The sequence below is a fragment of the Alosa sapidissima genome, chromosome 2, assembly GCF_018492685.1.
Source record: "Alosa sapidissima isolate fAloSap1 chromosome 2, fAloSap1.pri, whole genome shotgun sequence".
Lineage (NCBI taxonomy): Eukaryota > Metazoa > Chordata > Actinopteri > Clupeiformes > Clupeidae > Alosa > Alosa sapidissima.
In genome coordinates, this window is record NC_055958.1 from 25,916,557 (window position 1) to 25,935,408 (window position 18,852).

Here is an 18,852-nt window from a genome sequence, read left to right on the forward strand (position 1 = left end):
ACAGTGTGTTTTTTCACTTCAATGATTAGGTGCTGTGAAACTGTCAATCTGCCGAGATGATGGAACTATTAAATTATAACAACTAGCTGGAAAATGCTTAATTTATTTGTTTTCTGTTTGTGTCTGGTCTGCCCCAAATAACAAAGGGATTTTTCCAGCATTAGACCGCTCACCTCTGACTGTGGATTAGGATCTTAGCTGTACTGAGTGCAAAACTGATCTCTGCCCATTAAGGCTGAGCGCCACCCTAAAAATAACCGCCGTTTTCTAAGTCGGGCGCAATTTGTGCTCTGCCTCCCTGGCATTTTGGTGATTGTCCATTTCCACAGAATGAACCTGCAGTCTGTTTTTAAGTATGCTCGTAGAGCTTTTGTTCAGGCAAACCACCTGTTCGCCTCATGCTTCAGTGAAAGATTATTGAACCACTTCAGTGGAATTCATGACATTCTGTCATCCTGTATGTAGTTAAGCTCTTTTGGGGCAGATGTTGACTTGACACTTGACATGTTATGTTCTCCTCTTTCTCAGTATCCAACTGCTAATAATCAGGCCACTTGTACGATGAGTCAGACTGTCAGTGTTTCTGCTGAGAATGATGATGCAAAGGTTTTTCATGGCATCCTAATTGAGTACCGAAGTCTGACGTAGCGTTTCCATGACGGCAGAATCACTGGATCTAAACAAACTTTCGAAGTGGCTTAAATAGCATTGAATGTAGACATGTGGCATCATTTCTAGCTAATAAATTGTTTTAAATGTAGGCTATAGCCATTTAAACGTGCTTTACCTGCTAGGCAGCAGCTTACCCACATAACACGGATTCCCTGGCAGGTGTAATATAAAGAAACAAAATTCCAGTGAATATTTTACGTCTTCTCAAAGACTGACGGCTGTTAAGAATGATGTTTTTTGCTTAAAAAATAAAGCCAAAATACATCCGTGAATTTAAAGATTTTAACCGGATGCTGTGAAGTTACATGCAGATCTCTTTTACAGAGGAAACCCATGCGAAAATAAAACTCTGTAGTCACGAATTTGATCGTGTTGGTATGAATATATGTTGTAGTATGTGATTCCTACAGTGTAAAAAAATATACTAACATCTTAGAAACGTTGTAAAATTATTGAAATAGATTAAGAAAGCCACGCTAATGGTGATTTCAATGGTTAGATTGATTTGTTTAGATCTAGTGAAATTGCTGCCTTGGCAACGCTACGTCATGGCTTCGGGACTCTATTACATGTGGTGGAACATGACAGTGCAGCCCTGGTTACAGCAGCAGCAGCAGCAGCTGCAGCTTGTCAGAGATACAGCTCAAGGTTGCTCCTGCCCCTGTACCTCCCTCCGCAGTCCTCTGTCTCTCTCTCTTTAAGCCGCGGCCTGTAGGATTGACGCAGTGCAGCTCCATGGCAGACAGCAGACAGCAGCAGCAGCAGCATATTGATGGGACTGGTGGTGGTCCTGGCTCTACAGCTCTGCCTATATGTTATAGAGGGATGGAGCAGTGAAATAGGAGGACAAAATGGTCCCTTTCATTTGGTGTAATTGCAGGCTCCAAATTTGGCTAATGCGATCATCCACCTGCAGCCGCTTTTTTTTTTTTTTACACAGGATGTCTCATTGGACGTGTTTAGACAGGTGGGCATATGTGTTTAGATGTGCCATTCTAAGCAGCACTCATAAGCCCACACAGCCCTTTGGCAGGTAGTTAGGAATGGGGGGGGGGGGGGGGGGTTGGATAAAAACGATAGCAAAGCGGGTGGCCGCCAGCCAATCTGGCACCGGGCAGAGGTGAATCCAGTCGTTCAAAAAGCCGTCTGGCCATGTGTCTCCACAGATAGACCTACATTTCATGAAGAAGATTCCACCGGGGGCCGAGGCCGCCAACATTCTGGTGGGAGAGCTGGACTTCCTGGATAAGCCTGTGGTAGCGTTTGTGCGCCTCTCCCCTGCGGTGATGCTGAATGGCATAGCAGAGGTCCCCATCACGTCCAGGTAGCTGTCCCACCTGCTGAGTGTCCCACCTGCATGGGTCACAGCATTCTATGTGCAGTGGTTACATCCATGTCACAACATAGTAAACCTTTTTGAACTGCTTTTATACAATACACGCTAGAATGAACATTCTATGAAGTCACTAATGTTTTTGGTATTTTTCACATTGTTTTATAGCCATTGCCTCATTGCTGACATCCTCTTTTGTAATCCATGTTATCAGATTCCTTTTCATTTTATTGGGGCCTGTGGGAAAAGGCCAGCAGTACCATGAGATCGGTCGATCCATTGGAGTTTTGATGACCGATGAGGTAAGGTGGATGCCTTACAGTATATGCTTTCAACTGACTTTAAAATGCTCGCTTGATTTCCTGATTGCTTTAAATCCTGATTATATCTTGTGATGGAAAAGTGATTTTGTAAAGCCTAACAAAAAAACAAATGCTAAAATGTTGCGTCACTTTACAGCCTCTCTTTGGAGTTCTGGAATTCTGAAGGTGGCAGGACGAGTGTTGTAATGACCTTCACACACCTGCTAATTAGTCATAGGCTCTATCCACTAGCTAAGCTGCTACAGTACTTTGCGTTTCCAGGGCAACACTTCAGTCACACTAGTGTGGAGAATGCTGAAGTCATTGTGCCGCACTCCTGTCAAAAAATATTCTCTCTGCCATTGCAGTATGTCTCAGTGGAAGAGAAGACAGAGAAAGAAACAGTCAAAAAAGAAAAAAGCTTCAAAAGGATCTTATTTCCTCTGGTGACATTGCTTTCTTTCCTGTCATTTCAAGGTCTTTCATGACGTGGCGTACAAAGCAAAGGATCGCAAGGACATTGTGGATGGCATTGATGAATTCCTCGACCAAGTAACAGTTCTGCCACCAGGAGAGTGGGATCCTTCCATAAGAATAGAGCCTCCCAAAAATGTTCCTTCCCAGGTTTGTGTGGCCAAGTCAAAAAATAGTCTGTCCAGAAATAGAAATGGTATGGGTGGCCAGTGCTACCACTCTGGGACTGGCACTGGCTAGTGTTCATTTTTTGCTTGTGGATTCAGAGGTGATATCTTTCTGGCCATTTGAAGAGCATAGTCTGTGGTCCTCTCCTCTCTGCATGGATATAACAGCAGGGTGGTGCCAACCACATTAAAACAGCATCAAGCAGAAGATGCTGCCTGAAGATTTTACATTCGTTAGCGTCTATTACATTACCAGCACAATGTACACTGAAGAAGAACCTTTTATTACTGATTCTGAGACACAATTGTTCACCATCAGATGAATCATACCTTGTCTAGCTGTAGTGTCTGCAGTGAAAGAACTGTTTTCTGTAACACCCTGGAATAGAGAGAAGGAGCTGTATAATAAACAGTCACATGTCTCTAGCCCCCCCCCCCCCAAAAAAAAAACACACATACACACAGACACATCTCTCTCTCTCTCTCTCTCTCTCTCTCTCTCTCTCTTCCTCTCCCCTCTGTCCAGGAGAAGCGGAGAATCCCAGGTGTACCCAACGGCACCACCGACATTGGAGAAGCTGAGGAGCATGGGGGACACGGTGGCCCAGAATTGCAACGCACAGGGAGGTGTGTGTGTGTGTGTGTCTGTGTATATCTGTGTGTGTGTGTGTGTGTGTCTGTGTGTGTGTGTGTGAATGTGTGTGTGTGTGTGTGTGTGTGTGTGTGTGTGTGTGTGTGGGAGTAAGTCACACATGTGCAAGTCACAAGCAAGTCTCAAGTCTTAACCTTCAAGTCTCAAGCAAGTCCAAGTCATTTTTTGTGACAAGCAAGTCAAGTCAAGTCATAGCTTGGGTCAAGCAAGTCAAGTCAAGTCATAACCAAATCATACAAATTCATGATGATTTACCATGTTTTCATTTTAAAATAAGCTACAGTAAGCTAGTTATGAACTGCTGGAGTTTTATTTGTAACAAACAAATTCAAGCCACATACATCTGAACGGTTTATAGAATAAGATGAAATGTACAGTATACGAATAAAAATAAATTTATTTCAAGTAGACCTATTTTAAAATAGCCTATTATTGTTTCTATATGCCTCAAATATTAGGTAAGCTACATAAAATCATGAAAATATATTCAAACAGATCAAGTTATACCTGTCATCTCCAGGGACCCAATAATGTTGAAAAAGTGAACTAATCAATGAATCAAACGCTGCCGCCGACGTCACTGCCAAACTTTGACCAGCGCGATGGCGCAATAGGTTTTAGTAGGGTTTAGGACCATCAATGCTGTATTATACATAAGCCTAACATGTAAAGTAAGGTACTTTTCTATGTTGATTGCTGGCAGTTAGCTAGGCCTACTACTGACAGTGTTACTACTAGGCTGTAACGTATGAAACAGGGACGTGTTTAAGAGGGAGGGAGAAAGAGAGGCGCTTACTTTAGGTTATATTGGCAACATTTTCGCTAGCATATCAAGATTAAACTTAGACAAGAAAAAGTTTCCCATTTCACACATTTTAGCCTATCGTGTTAACTAAAAAGCATACTAAAAAGCATACTAAAACCAAAGCCAACTCTTAACATGCCTTAAATTTGACATTAGGTTTCTAACACGACTAACTTCTGACGGATGAACATCAACGTGGTGCTGTTATGTCGCTAATTTGCGCACTTGTAGACTGCTGTTCATTTCTCCAAATTGTCAAATAAATCATCTGTGTAGCCAAGCATTATTATGTTTTGGTGTAAACGTAGAGCCTTCCATATTTGCAAGTTAGCCTACCTCAGTCTGTCTCATTTGATCTGGCACTTGCTGTTGGTCTGTCGCATGCAACAACACCTACAGTGTAAGCATATTTTCTAAAAATAAAGTTAACTCTTTAATATCTATGAAAAAATAAAAAGTCAAGTCATTTCAAGTCATTTGTCTCAAGTCTAAGTCAAGTCTCAAGTCATGAATAGCAAGTCAAAGTCAAGTCAAGTCTTTTATACATGTTGATTAAGCAAGTCTCAAGTCCTAAAAAATGTGACTCGAGTCTGACCCGAGTCAAGTCATGTGACTCGAGCCCCCCATGTCTGTGTGTGTGTGTAAGTGTAAAGAGACACACACACACACACACACACACACACACACACACATTCTCCACATTTCAGCGTCCAGGAAGCAACCCCCCCACTCACTATTGTTGTGTGATCAATTGCAGGCTCTTTGGAGGATTAATCTTGGACATCAAGCGCAAGGCACCGTTCTACTTGTCAGACTACACGGACGCCCTGAGTCTGCAGTGCATGGCGTCCTTCCTCTTCCTGTACTGTGCCTGCATGTCGCCTGTCATCACGTTTGGGGGCCTGCTGGGCGAGGCCACTGAGGGCCGCATAGTAAGACCGCACCCTCCCAGCACACCTCAGCCGCCCAGTTGGAGAGGCTGGATATGAAACATATATATGTCACTACTGCACAACCACACAGTTTGGCATGAATATGGTCTAGTTGAATCTAGTGCATCAGGGCCCTCAACTATCTCAACACACACAACTGACAGATCTCACAGTCTCATACCACACATGACACTTTTATCTTTGCTTCCTCCGATGTAATCTATAATTTGACTACTAAATAAGAGTAGAGCTGACAACGGGATACGTTCATTTTGTCGGCTCCATGCAGTACAGCATACCGCACTACAGGCTACAGCACACATTCATGTAACACACACACACACACACACACACACACACACACACACTACAGACTACAGGCTACAGCACACATGTATGTAACACGCACACACACACTACAGACTACAGGCTACAGCATACATGCATGTAACACGCACACACTTAACCTCACCAAAAAACACAGCTGTGTATTAAAATGAGCGCACAAGTTCTTGCATGGAAGGTTTTCTTTTATCAAAGAGGAACCAAGGGACTAAACTAATCTACTAACACACTACTTTCCTGTATGGCTAATGTATTTACACCCTCATTCATATAGCCTGTAGAAAACCATAGATGGACAGAAACAAAATAGATTATAATAAGGGAGGGATTATAATCGTAGGGATTATACATAGTCTACATTTTACATTTTAATTACATTTTAATAATATATATTTTAATTAATGCCATATCAACACCTGATGGATGGATTAACCTTTACCACCAATGGACTTATTCAGACTTTTGATTCAGCCAAGACTGAGAGAGACATGCCGTTTATATCCTGTGTGAGAGTTAGAGGGAGAGGACTGAGATAAGTGGCCCCAAAAGAGGCCAGGAAAAGTAGTGCGTTTGGGGCTTTCCCAAGTGACACACAGTGAAGTAGTGAGCCAGATAGTAGGTCCTGATAAATGCCCTTCAGGTGACCCCTACAAATGTATTGATAATGTATCCATAGGCTATCCGTCATGGCTATTGATTGTTAATAGATAGTAGGTCCTGAAAAAATGCCCTTCAGATGACCCCTACAAATGTATTGATCATGTAACCATAGGCTATCCGTCATGGCTATTCATTCTCTACACCTCTTCTCTTACTCTCTGTCTCTCACACTGTTCCTGACACAGAAAAGCTCACACACAGAAGTATGCATGCTATGCTTTGTAAATGGCAGGCATGGCATCTAATGACCAGTTTTTGGATATACTGTATAGAAATGTCTAATGACATATTAAAGCAATACTAAATATTTAGCAATACTAAATAGTTAGCATGCACACAACTGTCCATGTCAAAACTGCCAACCCCCAAGGACAAAATATCACTCCAAGCTGAGCTCAACACTTGAGAGCCCTGTTATTGTACTTGTATATTATTATTGTACAGTTTTATGGACCATTTATCTCACCAAAGCACTGATTAGCATATCCACACAAACCATATAGCTTAGCCTTGCTGGATAGATTATTCTAATGGTGTCAACTCAAAATGAGAGGATTTACCATTGTAGTCATCAGGGTTGTTTCAGGTTGATTTCTCTCCCTCTGTCCTCCAGAGTGCAATTGAATCGCTGTTTGGAGCCTCAATGACGGGTATCGCTTATTCCCTCTTTGCTGGACAGCCACTCACTATTCTGGGCAGCACTGGGCCCGTGTTGGTGTTTGAGAAGATTTTGTTCAAATTCTGCAAGTAAGTCTGCATTCAGCTGGTGTAGGTACAATATGCTGATATACAGTAGGTTTCATCCCTTTGTTAAACCAGCGTGGTCTGATGGATCAAGGTTCAGTTCTGTTTATAGTGATGTCTTCCTCTTAATCTGTCTTTAGACCGTCGGTGTGCCATTCCGGTCTATTTGTCAGTCTAATGCAAGCAATGTAAAGATAATTTAACTTTCCATTAAACTAATGAATGAATGTGCCTGCTTGACGTCATGTTGGAAACAGTAGGATGTGCGTACGGGTATTATCTCATAAGTTAATAGCACAGATATATAGAATCTAGAATTTATTATTGTTATTACGTCCAATTTCATTCAACAAATAGTCTGATGTCAACCTGATGGCAATAAATGCATTAAAAGAGATTTTACTCTAATTTTTTTATTGCATTATGCATGTTTTTTGTGTTGTTCTGTCTTCTGTGCATGTAAGGGAGTACGGCCTATCCTACCTCTCCTTAAGATCCTGCATCGGGTTGTGGACGGCGTTCTTCTGTCTGCTCCTGGTGGCTACTGACGCCAGCTCGCTGGTGTGCTACATCACACGCTTCACTGAGGAGGCCTTCGCCGCTCTCATCTGCATCATCTTCATCTACGAGGCCTTGGAGAAGCTCATCCACCTGGGAGTGCACTACCCCATCAACAAGAACAACGACCTGGAGAAGCTCACGCAGTACTCGTGAGTGGACGACTTCACACGAGTCTGTGATTACTTAAATTACTAAAATGAGGTTCAGTGGTTCTGTCTCTATTATTAGCAACAGTCAAAGTAGTACAATAAGCCAACCTAGGGCTCTTTAAAGCTTTTGTTATTGCATTCAACCTGTGTTGCTAAATGTTTGAAGCAGTCCAACAGCTGCACTATGTACCCTGGTTTTGAAAGCTGCCAGCAACAATGTGGAGTGGGTCAAAAAAAAAAAATGAAAATGGGTCACTTTTGAAGTGTGAAAAGTGTGAAAAGCTTTGGTCTTCTCACCCCCCCCCCCCCCCCTTGCTCGCAGGGACATCTAATTACCATACAGCCACACATCCACCACACCTGCCTTAAGATGTGCTTGTTGTGCTGTTCTTTCTCCCAAACCGCAGATGCGCCTGTATCGAGCCTCAGGATCCAAACAACGCCACCCTGCAGTACTGGGAGGACAACAACATCACGGCCTCCGAGATCTACTGGGAGGCCCTAGAAGTCAAGGTGAGAAGATGTGTGTCAGGTAGAGGCAGATTTAGGTTACAGAAGCTCTCGCTGCCCCGCGCTGGGTATAATATGACAAATGGCCTCTCCCTCTGCCAGTCGACTCAAACTTTGCTGTCAAAACCCCGTAGCCCAGGCCTATGGCTCCACACACACAGTGCTGAGTGGTTCTCTGCAAATGGAACCGGACCAATGGTGGAGATTAAGGACATGTGGGATGGATTACCCGGGATTAGCCATGCCAAATCACCATTAAAAGCAAACTGTATGCATTCAGTTTTTGCGTCGGTCCTACAGGAGAAGGGCTCTTTTATTTTTTAAACTGCAACAACACACATGGCCACGCACTGCAGCTGGCTGACAGGGGTGGGCTGTCCTCCTTGAGGCAAAGAGTAAAGCGATATTAGGCATCTAAAAGTAGATATTTTGGAACAATGCATCTCTATACGCACACTTAGGAGGATATTACTCACTGACTTTCTGGGCCTTTCTTCCTTTAAGAATATGTGCCTAGATGTGGACCATTTCTCTCTAACGATGTTATAGTGTAGGTGTTTAAGGCAGCATTTAGAATGCATTTAATGTCTCCTGTTTTACTATGTCCTCAAACATAGATGCAGTGTGACAGTGTTATCCTGATTAAAGTTATAGTGAGAAAGGGCGCACTCAACGTCCAATCTGAGAGCAATTTCGGGTGCGAGTTATAAAGTGACAAAACGGTTGTGCGGTTTTCCTACTCAAATTAGAGTAGGAAAACCGCACAACCGTTTTGGCCTAAGCCATCGTCAGCCACATACTGACGATGGCTTAGGCCGAAACGCGTCTGTGTACATGGCATCAATCAATAAATAAGCAATGAGAAAAAACTTGAGTGTCCTGATTAAAGTTAACAGTTGTCTAGGTATGATAGCAACAGCAGAAGCTAAAAACATAATTTGTTTGGCCTTTCTATTATGCCTGGTTAGGTAAATGTTATTGCAATGCACCAACAACACTACCTGAAATAAAACTAAACAGAGGCCTTTTCTGTGACTTTTAGACCTGTCGAGTACATTATTATATACTATGCATATGATGTCCTTTTAGATCTGTTGAGTACATTATTATATATTATACATACATATGATGTCCTTTTAGACCTGTTGAGTACATTATTATATACTATACATATGATGTCCTTTTAGACCTGTTGAGTACATTATTATATATTATACATACATATGATGTCCTTTTAGACCTGTTGAGTACATTATTATATACTATACATATGATGTCCTTTTAGACCTGTTGAGTACATTATTATATATTATACATACATATGATGTCCTTCCTTGTCCTTTGGCAGGAGTGCATTGAGAAGCGCGGTGTGTTTGTAGGGAAGGCCTGTGGCCCTCACGGCCCTTACATCCCTGATGTCCTCTTCTGGTCCGTGGTGCTCTTCTTCTCCACTGTCGCCATGTCTGCTTTCCTCAAGGACTTCAAGACCAGCCGCTACTTCCCCACCAAGGTAGAGGCCCCTTCCTCATTACAGTTTTTCTCAGTCGCTTTGGTGCTTTTCTCAGATCAGAATGAAAATTCTCATAACTATTAGTTCAACCTCCACAACATTTAGTCATTTGTGCACATCATAGTAGCAATTTCTCCTTCCTCTGAACAAATTGCAAATGCTTTTGGACATGTATCAGTTGCTTTGTCATGTCAGTCAAAATGAACTATACTTATGGATGCTGAATAGTCATTCCCAATAAAACTAATAGTCTTCATTTCATTGCTTGAGTCATTGCATACAAAATTGGTGAACTAGTTATCAAATTCTGTCACAATGCTGTAGAATTGCAAAGAGCATATACAGTAAAAATGTGAAACGTACAGTGTCTTGTACTCACTTACTCCTAACTAACTTTACTGTAGTTTTCAAATGGTTGTACAAGTACTGTTTAGTGCTGTCTTGAGCATGTTCAGGTAGAGAATAAGCTGCCATAATGAAAACATGACAAAGCCATTTGACTATCTTGTTCATAAACGATGGTGTCAAGACTTCTCATTTTGATGACACTGGCAGTTTCATTGACATAAATACTTGCTTTTGAGGAATGGACTATCCATTTTGAGCAAGTGACGTGCTTTTGCAGGTTATCCACTAGGTTTTGCAGTTTGCACTAATTGTTTTGAGAAATGCACTAACTGCTGTGCAAATGTTAATAGTGATGTGAGAAAAGCACCAAAGCTACTGAGAAAAACTGTAACAACATCATCATCATCATCATCGTCGTCATCATCAACGGCAGCAGCATCAGATGGTGGCTACGGTCAGGAATTCACTAGGATCTGTGTGCTTGTGCCCTCTAGTGGGCCCAGGGAGGAAATGCAATGGTTGCTGGACGAGTTTGGCTCACAGGAACCTGAGGCTGGTGATTCAGGGTATCATCATGACTCAGACTCTAGTCCAATTTTAGATTGCTAAAATAGCTGCCTCTCCTCACAACAGTGTCCTAGCATTGACCTTAAATGCCCAGGATAAAGGAACAATAGTAAGAACCTGGCAGAAGTTGAATAAACATTTGGATACCAATTTCTACACAACTGTGCAATCAATAAAACATGGCAGGTGTTATGAGGAATATGTTGTTTACCATTGTTGGCTTATTAGATAGTGAATACTTGGTGATTCACATCTACTCCTTTTTGTCCAGGTGAGGTTAATTATCAGTGACTTTGCTGTGTTCATCACCATTCTCACCATGGTGTTTGTGGACTATGCCTTGGGGGTCCCATCACCCAAGCTGCAAGTCCCCAGTGTGTTCAAGGTGAGTACCTCTGCCTGCCTTTCACCGCTCTTCTACTTTAGAATCATATGTATGCCATGCCACCGTTGTGCAAAACGATCAATATCTTCCGCAGCCAACCAGAGATGATCGTGGTTGGTTGATCAACCCTCTGGGACCCAACCCCTGGTGGACCATCATCATCACCTGCATCCCTGCCCTTCTATGCACCATCCTCATCTTCATGGACCAGCAGATCACTGCCGTCATCATCAATAGGAAGGAACACAAGCTGAAGGTATGGTCAGGACTCCTTCTGAAACTTTTATTTTTTTCATATATTAATATATGATTTTGTAGGTGAGTAGGAAGGTGATGATACACCTACACATGTTGTGGTACCTAAGACTAAGGATATCATTTAATGAGATTTTCTGTGCTACCACGCACTGAGCCAGATAATGAAACACATTAGTTCTGCTTTCCAGTCTATTGTGAGCTAATGGTGTTGTTCTGTACACTTATGGGGAGCACATTCACTTCCTGAGCCAGAAAATGATATTTGTCCACGGCGTTAAGAAGAGAAAAACAGAGCTTGTTGTTGTCATTGTTCGTTCCCTGTACAGAAAGGCTGTGGGTACCACCTGGACCTGTTCGTGGTGGGCGTGATGCTGGGCGTGTGCTCGGTGATGGGGTTGCCGTGGTTCGTGGCGGCCACCGTGCTCTCCATCTCCCACGTCAACAGCCTGAAGCTAGAGTCGGAGTCCTCAGCACCCGGCGAGCAGCCCAAGTTCCTGGGCATCCTCGAGCAGCGCTTCACTGGACTCATGATCTTCACCCTGATGGGCTGCTCCGTCTTCATGACCTCCGTGCTCAAGGTCAGGGCAGCAAGCAGGGGCAGGAATAGGCTTGGGTGAAGATGATGTCAGAACGTTAAGGGATGCCTCCAGTTGTCAGGATGCAGAAAGTCTTTAATATACAAACAGCTGGTAGCATATCCAAGCTTCACAGTAATGCCTAAAGGAGAGTGGTTTTAACAATTTAGGATTATTATTATACCCTTATGCTGTCTTGATGACTTACTACACTTTTGCTGACGTTAATATCTTTTCTGAAGGCATGGTGATATCTGGATTTGTGCAGTGGAGTTGTAATCTTTTTATTTTCTTATTGATTCCTTAGTTCATCCCCATGCCTGTGCTGTATGGAGTATTTCTCTACATGGGTGCATCATCACTGAAAGGAATACAGGTAATAGGTCATTTACACAGTGATGTCCAGTTAGCCATGGCACACAATTCTTAAATTTCCCCATAGGGATCAATAAAATATCTATCTATATATCTCTATCTATTAATTCACTGCTTCTTCTGAAAAAAAGAAGAAAAAAAACGTGCATATTTATTCTGTAATAGACTGATTCTGTCGTTGTTTTGGGTGTTTGGTGCAGTTCTTTGATCGTCTTCTGCTGTTCGGGATGCCGGCAAAGCACCAGCCGGACTTCATCTACCTGCGGCACGTCCCCCTGAGGAAGGTGCACCTGTTCACCATCATCCAGCTCACCTGCCTCGTCCTGCTCTGGGTCATCAAGACCTCCAAGGCCGCCATCGTCTTCCCCATGATGGTAAGACCACACACTCGGGCACTCAGGACTCTCTCGGCCCCTGCCCTCGTCTCTCCCGGGTGAGAGACGGGTATATCAAGGCAGACTGGAGCTCTGGAGCAGCTCCACAGTATATAGTAGAGATACCGTAGAGGTAGACTGCAGAGGTTGAGAATTTCTAGGGGGCATACAATTTCTAGCTCAGCCCCCAGTGAGCAGAGTGTTGATATTGCCAAAACAACTTGTGAAAGTGCTTTCAGCACTGGCTCCATGCCAGGATGTAATGGTGTGTGTGTGTGTGTGTGTGTGTGTGTGATGGTGTGTGTGATGGTGTGTGTGTGTTTTCCTGGAAGGTGTTGGCACTGGTGTTTATTCGGAAGCTGCTGGATTTCATCTTCACTAAGAGAGAGCTGAGTTGGCTGGACGACCTGATGCCAGAAAGCAAGAAGAAGAAATTAGAGGATGCTGAGCAAGAGGTGACAGCCTATATAAAGTCCTTCATTGCTATTTCCCATGATTCACTACATATCCATCTTCTTATCAGACGCGTTATTGACACTTGTGAAATGATGTACTGCACCCCCTCAATCTGCTTAAAATGGTGTGAGAGCTTCACGTTCCATGGTAGTTTCAGAATATATTGACTCTGATATGACTTTCTTTTCATATCTATCCAGGAGGAGCAGAGCATTCTGGGAGAGGAAGAAGGAGTTGTGCAAGTGCCATTGGAGGGACATTACAAGTATGATCCAACAATGTTTTTCAGTAACGTCTACATCAGAACAACTGTCATTCAAGTTTGTTTAGTTTCACCATTACTAAGCAGTTCAAAAAAGCAATTTCTCTTGTGTCTTTTAGAGATGATCCTTCCACAGTAAACATTTCAGATGCAATGTCGAAATCCTCCTTTGGGAATACGTGGAACTCAGACTCTAAGAATAAAAGGTAATGGGAATGTGTTTATCAAGCTTGTGGACATGCTAAGCATGCTTAAAAAGTACATTAAATTAATGGATTTTTTTAACGAGATGACATTTTTTCATAATAATATTTCACACATGCAAGCTTAAGAACTTTTTTCATAATTACTAATTTAAGGAAATTCATTAAAACTCAAGAATTCAAGAAGTATTATATAAATGTACTCGCTTGCTGATAAGTAAGTTTATTGGGTGATAAGTTTATTGTGTGGTTAGTCATGGCCCTATAAGAGTTTGCAAAGATATGCCAAAGACTTGGCATAAATCAACTGTACACTTTCTATAAGTCATGTATGTGATTGCCATAGTTGAGCATAATTGAACTGAGCTGTACACCTCTACTGTGTACACAAGGATAATGTCTCTATTGTAGACTAGTGTACTCCATTCAACGTGACATCAGTGTTTCGTCACAGCAGCCTTGTTGAAGAATTCAGCTTTTTCAGCTAGAGTAGCATGTTTGTTGACCTCATGTTAACTGTGTGACCTAGACACAATATGGCAGTATGTAGCTGCCATGAAAAGGAGTATTATGGTACTCCTGTGTTTCCACACAAATATATGTAGAACCATGCTTAGACTCTCTTAAAGCTGCAGTGCACAATTACAGGACGGAGAGGGTAACTTTACGTCCTCGTTTTAATTCTAGATTTCGATTCTACATCATGCAAAGTTTTGTGATGTTTAGCATTTTGAAACCAGTAGACAGGCTTTTAGCATCCTTACAAATTGACAGCTGTTAGATTGCAGAGGTAAAGCCCACACAGAGGTGGTTGCTCTCTCACATTTTAATTTGACCCAATCTCTCTGTCCCATCTCTGACTTAAGCTCCCATTCCTAACCATTAGAAGCTGATCCCCAAAGGTAAGCTCTGGTGACCTCTGCTGTTTGTTCATGGTTATTCCACCTTTCCTGCTCCCCCTGTGGACTGTTTATCTTTGCACCTCTGAAACAAAACTGAGCTGACAATCATAAAACGTTGAATGGGAGTGGACTGCAGATGAAGTGTTTATGCCCTCCATTCAACGCCTGGTTGCCAAGATAAACAGCGTTGCATTGTTTGCTGTGGTATTGGGTAGGCCCACAATGTAAACCTGCCGGCTACCACCCACAATGTTTCTGGATATTCTGTGTTTGATATTCTGGAGCAGTTAGTGGTGGAGTGCTTTGTGGTTAGTCAGAAGAAGTGTAATGATTCAAAAAGTGAATGCAAAAGGTTAAGACAACAACATCATGTCAAGTCATGCCTGTAGCCTACCCATCATCCTCAGAGCCATCACAGCATGCGGATGCTACTTTGCTTTGTGTCCTGTAAGCATGCAGCATTCTACAGTCCTCAGCAATGGATGTGAATGACAGCCCTGTGAGTCTGTGATAGACGTGTTTAAATTCAAAGTTCACTTTCCATTGACTATCACAGTGGTCTTGTGCTTCCCTTGTCTATCCTGCCTATTAGTTGTGTGACTATAACTTGCCTTACAATTAACCTGTTAGCTGTCCAGGTTAAATGTTATTTCTCATTTTCACCTTTGGATGAAAGCATCTGTGCAATTTAGTGGGTGGGTTAACTAATTTAGTGTGTGTGTGTCTGTGTCAGGGTTGTGCACAATTCGAATTGCAATTCTGCTTCCTGTTTGCTACCTCAATTGAAATGCAAGTGAAATTCAAGAATTGAATTGGAATTAAAGAGCCAGTTTCAATTCAATTCTGGAATTTTGCACAAGCCTGGTCTGTGTGTGTGTGTGTGTGTGTGTGGGGGTGGGGGATGGGTTAACTAATTTAGTGTGTGGGTTGATTAATTTAGTGGGTGGGTTAACTAATTTAGTGCTAATTTAGTGTGTGGGTTAACTAATTTAGTGGGTGGGTTAACTAATTTAGTGCTAATTTAGTGTGTGGGTTAACTAATTTAGTGCTAATTTAGTGTGTGGGTTAACTAATTTAGTGGGTGGGTTAACTCATTTAGTGCTAATTTAGTGTGTGGGTTAACTAATTTAGTGGGTGGGTTAACTAATTTAGTGCTAATTTAGTGTGTGGGTTAACTCATTTAGTGCTAATTTAGTGTGTGGGTTAACTAATTTAGTGCTAATTTAGTGTGTGGGTTAACTAATTTAGTGTGTGGGTTAACTAATTTAGTGCTAATTTAGTGTGTGGGTTAACTAATTTAGTGTGTTGGTTAACTAATTTAGTGGGTGGGTTAACTAATTTAGTGCTAATTTAGTGTGTGGTTTAACTAATTTAGTGGGTGGGTTAACTAATTTAGTGTGTGGGTTAACTAACACCATGTGCCTCTCTTCTCCCCTTCCTAACGTATCCAACAGCAGTGAGAAAAGGAGAGAAGCAACGTGACGTGGAGAAGGGCTGCGACGACAAAGAGACGAATCTCTGACATTTCCCTCCTTCACTGTGTCTCTCTCTCTCACACACACACACACGCACACTAGTATGTGGTGCCACTCTTTTACCGCTCCTCTTCGTGTCCGTCCCGTAGATCCATTTTCTGTACAGTGCAACAGGGATCGCACAGATTTTAGCTGTTATGTCTGAAAATAATTTGTTTGACAAATTGAAAACAACAGAGACACCGTCATTATGATTTATTTACTAGTGTTTATACATGTAATTGAGTACCAGCAGCCAAGGAGATGTGTTGGTGGGGTCTGCTTTGTCTGTGAACCTGGAATTGAGTGAGAAAGTCTGAATCACAAGAAGAGACTATTTTAAAAGCAACCTTTGTTTTCATTGACAACCTTATGTATTTTGTATGTTTTGTATTTTTGGAAAACACATAAATCTCTCTGTATTCTTCAAAGTGTTAATCAATGTTGAACAATAGATGCTGTAGATTTAAGCAGGAAAAGCAATTAGTGTTCAAAACGTATCATATACACAACTACTGCCAAAACTAAGGCCATATGCATGGAGCTATTTACATTGTCAACATACTCGCTGTTCATAGAGAAAAGAGAAATTAATATATATTTTAAAGTATTAATTATAATATTTTCTCAGTAGAGATGAGATATGATCTCAGAAGAGATGCTAAACTCTTGTTTCTTTGTAATGAGATAAATATTTTACTGAAAAATGGATAGATATCATCTGCACTACATGCCAATTCATCTCATGCACATTGAAGTGGCTGCTTATTCCTGTCTTGATTGTATATATCTTACTGAAGATCTATCAAAGAGATTCATCACTTATCACGGCACGCACATTCGTTGTCCTCATGCCAAAGTCTAGACTGCTTTCATGGTGAAAAATAAAAATCCTATCTCTACATAAGTATTTATCAGTGCACCACTATCATCAACACACAGAACACGCTTACATATCATGTAGAGTTTTGCGTAGTGAGAAACAAAGCTTCTCAGAGATGATTGTACTCTCTGCCTATTGCCAAGGTTGTGTTGCAGAAAGTTGCATCTAATAAATGAATGATTAATCAATAAAGGCTAAGGTTGTACTTGAAATGTCTAGTGAGCGGCAAATTAAAGTATAGCCAAATTTAGAAACAAATGCAATAGTACTTTAGAAGGGCAGATCAAATTATTTCTAGATTATTTTTGGATGAGACAGATTACTTTGCACAATAAATATAAACCTGTAACATGATTTTATTTATGTTTTAATAGTAACACTCACATACCACATATTATGAACATTGTAAGCTTGTGTTGTATGTGTTTTATAGACTGATTCTTTCTTACTCATCTCATAAAATTGGGCCTGGTGATTCATGATTTGATGAGATCCAGGAAGGTATTCCATGAAAAGCTGGTATTGATGATACCAATCAATGATACATTTATCTTCAGTCACTTGTGTAATCATTTTGATTTGTGTCTGCCAATATCTGCGTTTAAAGTCATTTGTTTTATCTTTTTTTTTGGTGGGGGGGATTTAATGAACTAGAATCTATTAAATGAAATGTAAAGTTATTATTGATTTAGTCTTAATGTTACAGTATTTATTAAATGTGTAAAATGTGGTATGAAATAAACTGATGTAATTTATTTCCTTTGTGAGAGTCTTCACTCGACGCATGTGTGTACAGTGATCCTGCAACATCTCACTCATGATGCTGCCCTAAAAATAAAAGAATCCCTTCTTCTAACAGTAAGAGTTTGCACAAATGTCATACTTTACATTTAGCAGACACTTATTGACCAAAGTGACTTACATATGTCAGCTCTATATTACAAGGGATCACATTGTCCCTGGAGCAACTTTAAGTTAAGGGTTAAGTGCCTTGTTCAAGGGCACAACAGTGGAAGCTGGGAATTGAACCGACAACATTCAAGCTACTGCATGCTAGCCCAGCTTCTTAACCACTACACTACCACCACCCTTCACTTCACAAGGCTGTCATTTATTTAACAAAACTTTAGGATGGACAGTTGCCAGTGGTGAGTAATTTTCAACCCTTTTGGTCATGGGTGACTTTCCAGCTGGTATGGTCCACGGCATAACAGAGATCTACTGTCAATTAATATTGTGTGAAGTGGTAGTGCTAGTATTACTTCCAACTGAATGTTGACTCCTCCTGGAGTGATTGGATTGCACAATGGAAAATGTATCAAGGCAGACCCTACGTGATTTGAATGATGAACATCAATAACATAAACAGAGATGGTTCTGGAAGTGACAGTGATATGTGAATAAGAAGAATTTGTATCGCCAGATGGGTAAACACATCAACTGACAGCTCAGAGAATCCTCACTCCCAAAGCATGCTGGCCCACTGGCTAGTATCCATTATGTGTGTGTGTGTGTGTGTATGTGTGTGTGTGTGTGTGTGTGTGTGCGCGCACTCACATCCATACTTCTGTGTTTGTGGTACCACTTCCCATCACCTGATCATTCATCCATACTCGGTCACATGTTGCGTGACAGGTTTTCTCCGGTAATGCTGTTCAGCATCCGTTTGCTCTGCAGTGCACCAAAGCCATCAGGGAGAGTGAAACTAAAGCGACAGCACAGACCTGTTCTTACTGAAGAGGGCTTAAAAAGTGTTCTCTACTCCTTGATGATGTGGGCATTGGCCCAACTAAGTGGCTTTTGTTTCAAGCTCTTTTGAACAGTGTTGTCCTGTTACAAATGTATCTACTAAATCAGGGGTTCCCAAACCTTTCCATGACAAATACCACTAGGTTCTGTTCAAGGACCCCCTTGGTGTGTTATTAAACCCATCG

General features: G+C 41.6%; 1 protein-coding gene across 6 annotated transcripts in view; it reads left to right on the plus strand.

The window, feature by feature from the left end:
* slc4a10b (solute carrier family 4 member 10b) overlaps window positions 1–17,673 on the plus strand; it is a 46,063-nt gene extending 28,390 nt beyond the window's left edge. For 5 of the 6 annotated variants that reach the window (XM_042071336.1, XM_042071352.1, XM_042071359.1 and 2 more), the window contains 18 exons: window positions 1,839–1,996; window positions 2,220–2,307; window positions 2,785–2,931; window positions 3,475–3,575; window positions 5,163–5,337; window positions 6,956–7,089; window positions 7,551–7,796; window positions 8,204–8,309; window positions 9,655–9,816; window positions 11,003–11,116; window positions 11,211–11,372; window positions 11,701–11,952; window positions 12,257–12,325; window positions 12,525–12,698; window positions 13,031–13,153; window positions 13,355–13,419; window positions 13,536–13,622; window positions 15,976–17,673. In XM_042071336.1, the coding sequence (XP_041927270.1) occupies window positions 1,839–1,996; window positions 2,220–2,307; window positions 2,785–2,931; window positions 3,475–3,575; window positions 5,163–5,337; window positions 6,956–7,089; window positions 7,551–7,796; window positions 8,204–8,309; window positions 9,655–9,816; window positions 11,003–11,116; window positions 11,211–11,372; window positions 11,701–11,952; window positions 12,257–12,325; window positions 12,525–12,698; window positions 13,031–13,153; window positions 13,355–13,419; window positions 13,536–13,622; window positions 15,976–16,003 (2,391 nt within the window). In that variant the 3' untranslated portion in view covers window positions 16,004–17,673. Of the gene's footprint in view, window positions 1–1,838; window positions 1,997–2,219; window positions 2,308–2,784; window positions 2,932–3,474; window positions 3,576–5,162; window positions 5,338–6,955; window positions 7,090–7,550; window positions 7,797–8,203; window positions 8,310–9,654; window positions 9,817–11,002; window positions 11,117–11,210; window positions 11,373–11,700; window positions 11,953–12,256; window positions 12,326–12,524; window positions 12,699–13,030; window positions 13,154–13,354; window positions 13,420–13,535; window positions 13,623–14,485; window positions 14,522–15,975 lie in introns of all 6 variants that reach the window. The other variant, XM_042071346.1, reaches the window with a different exon arrangement.
* Window positions 17,674–18,852: the final 1,179 nt, after the last annotated feature.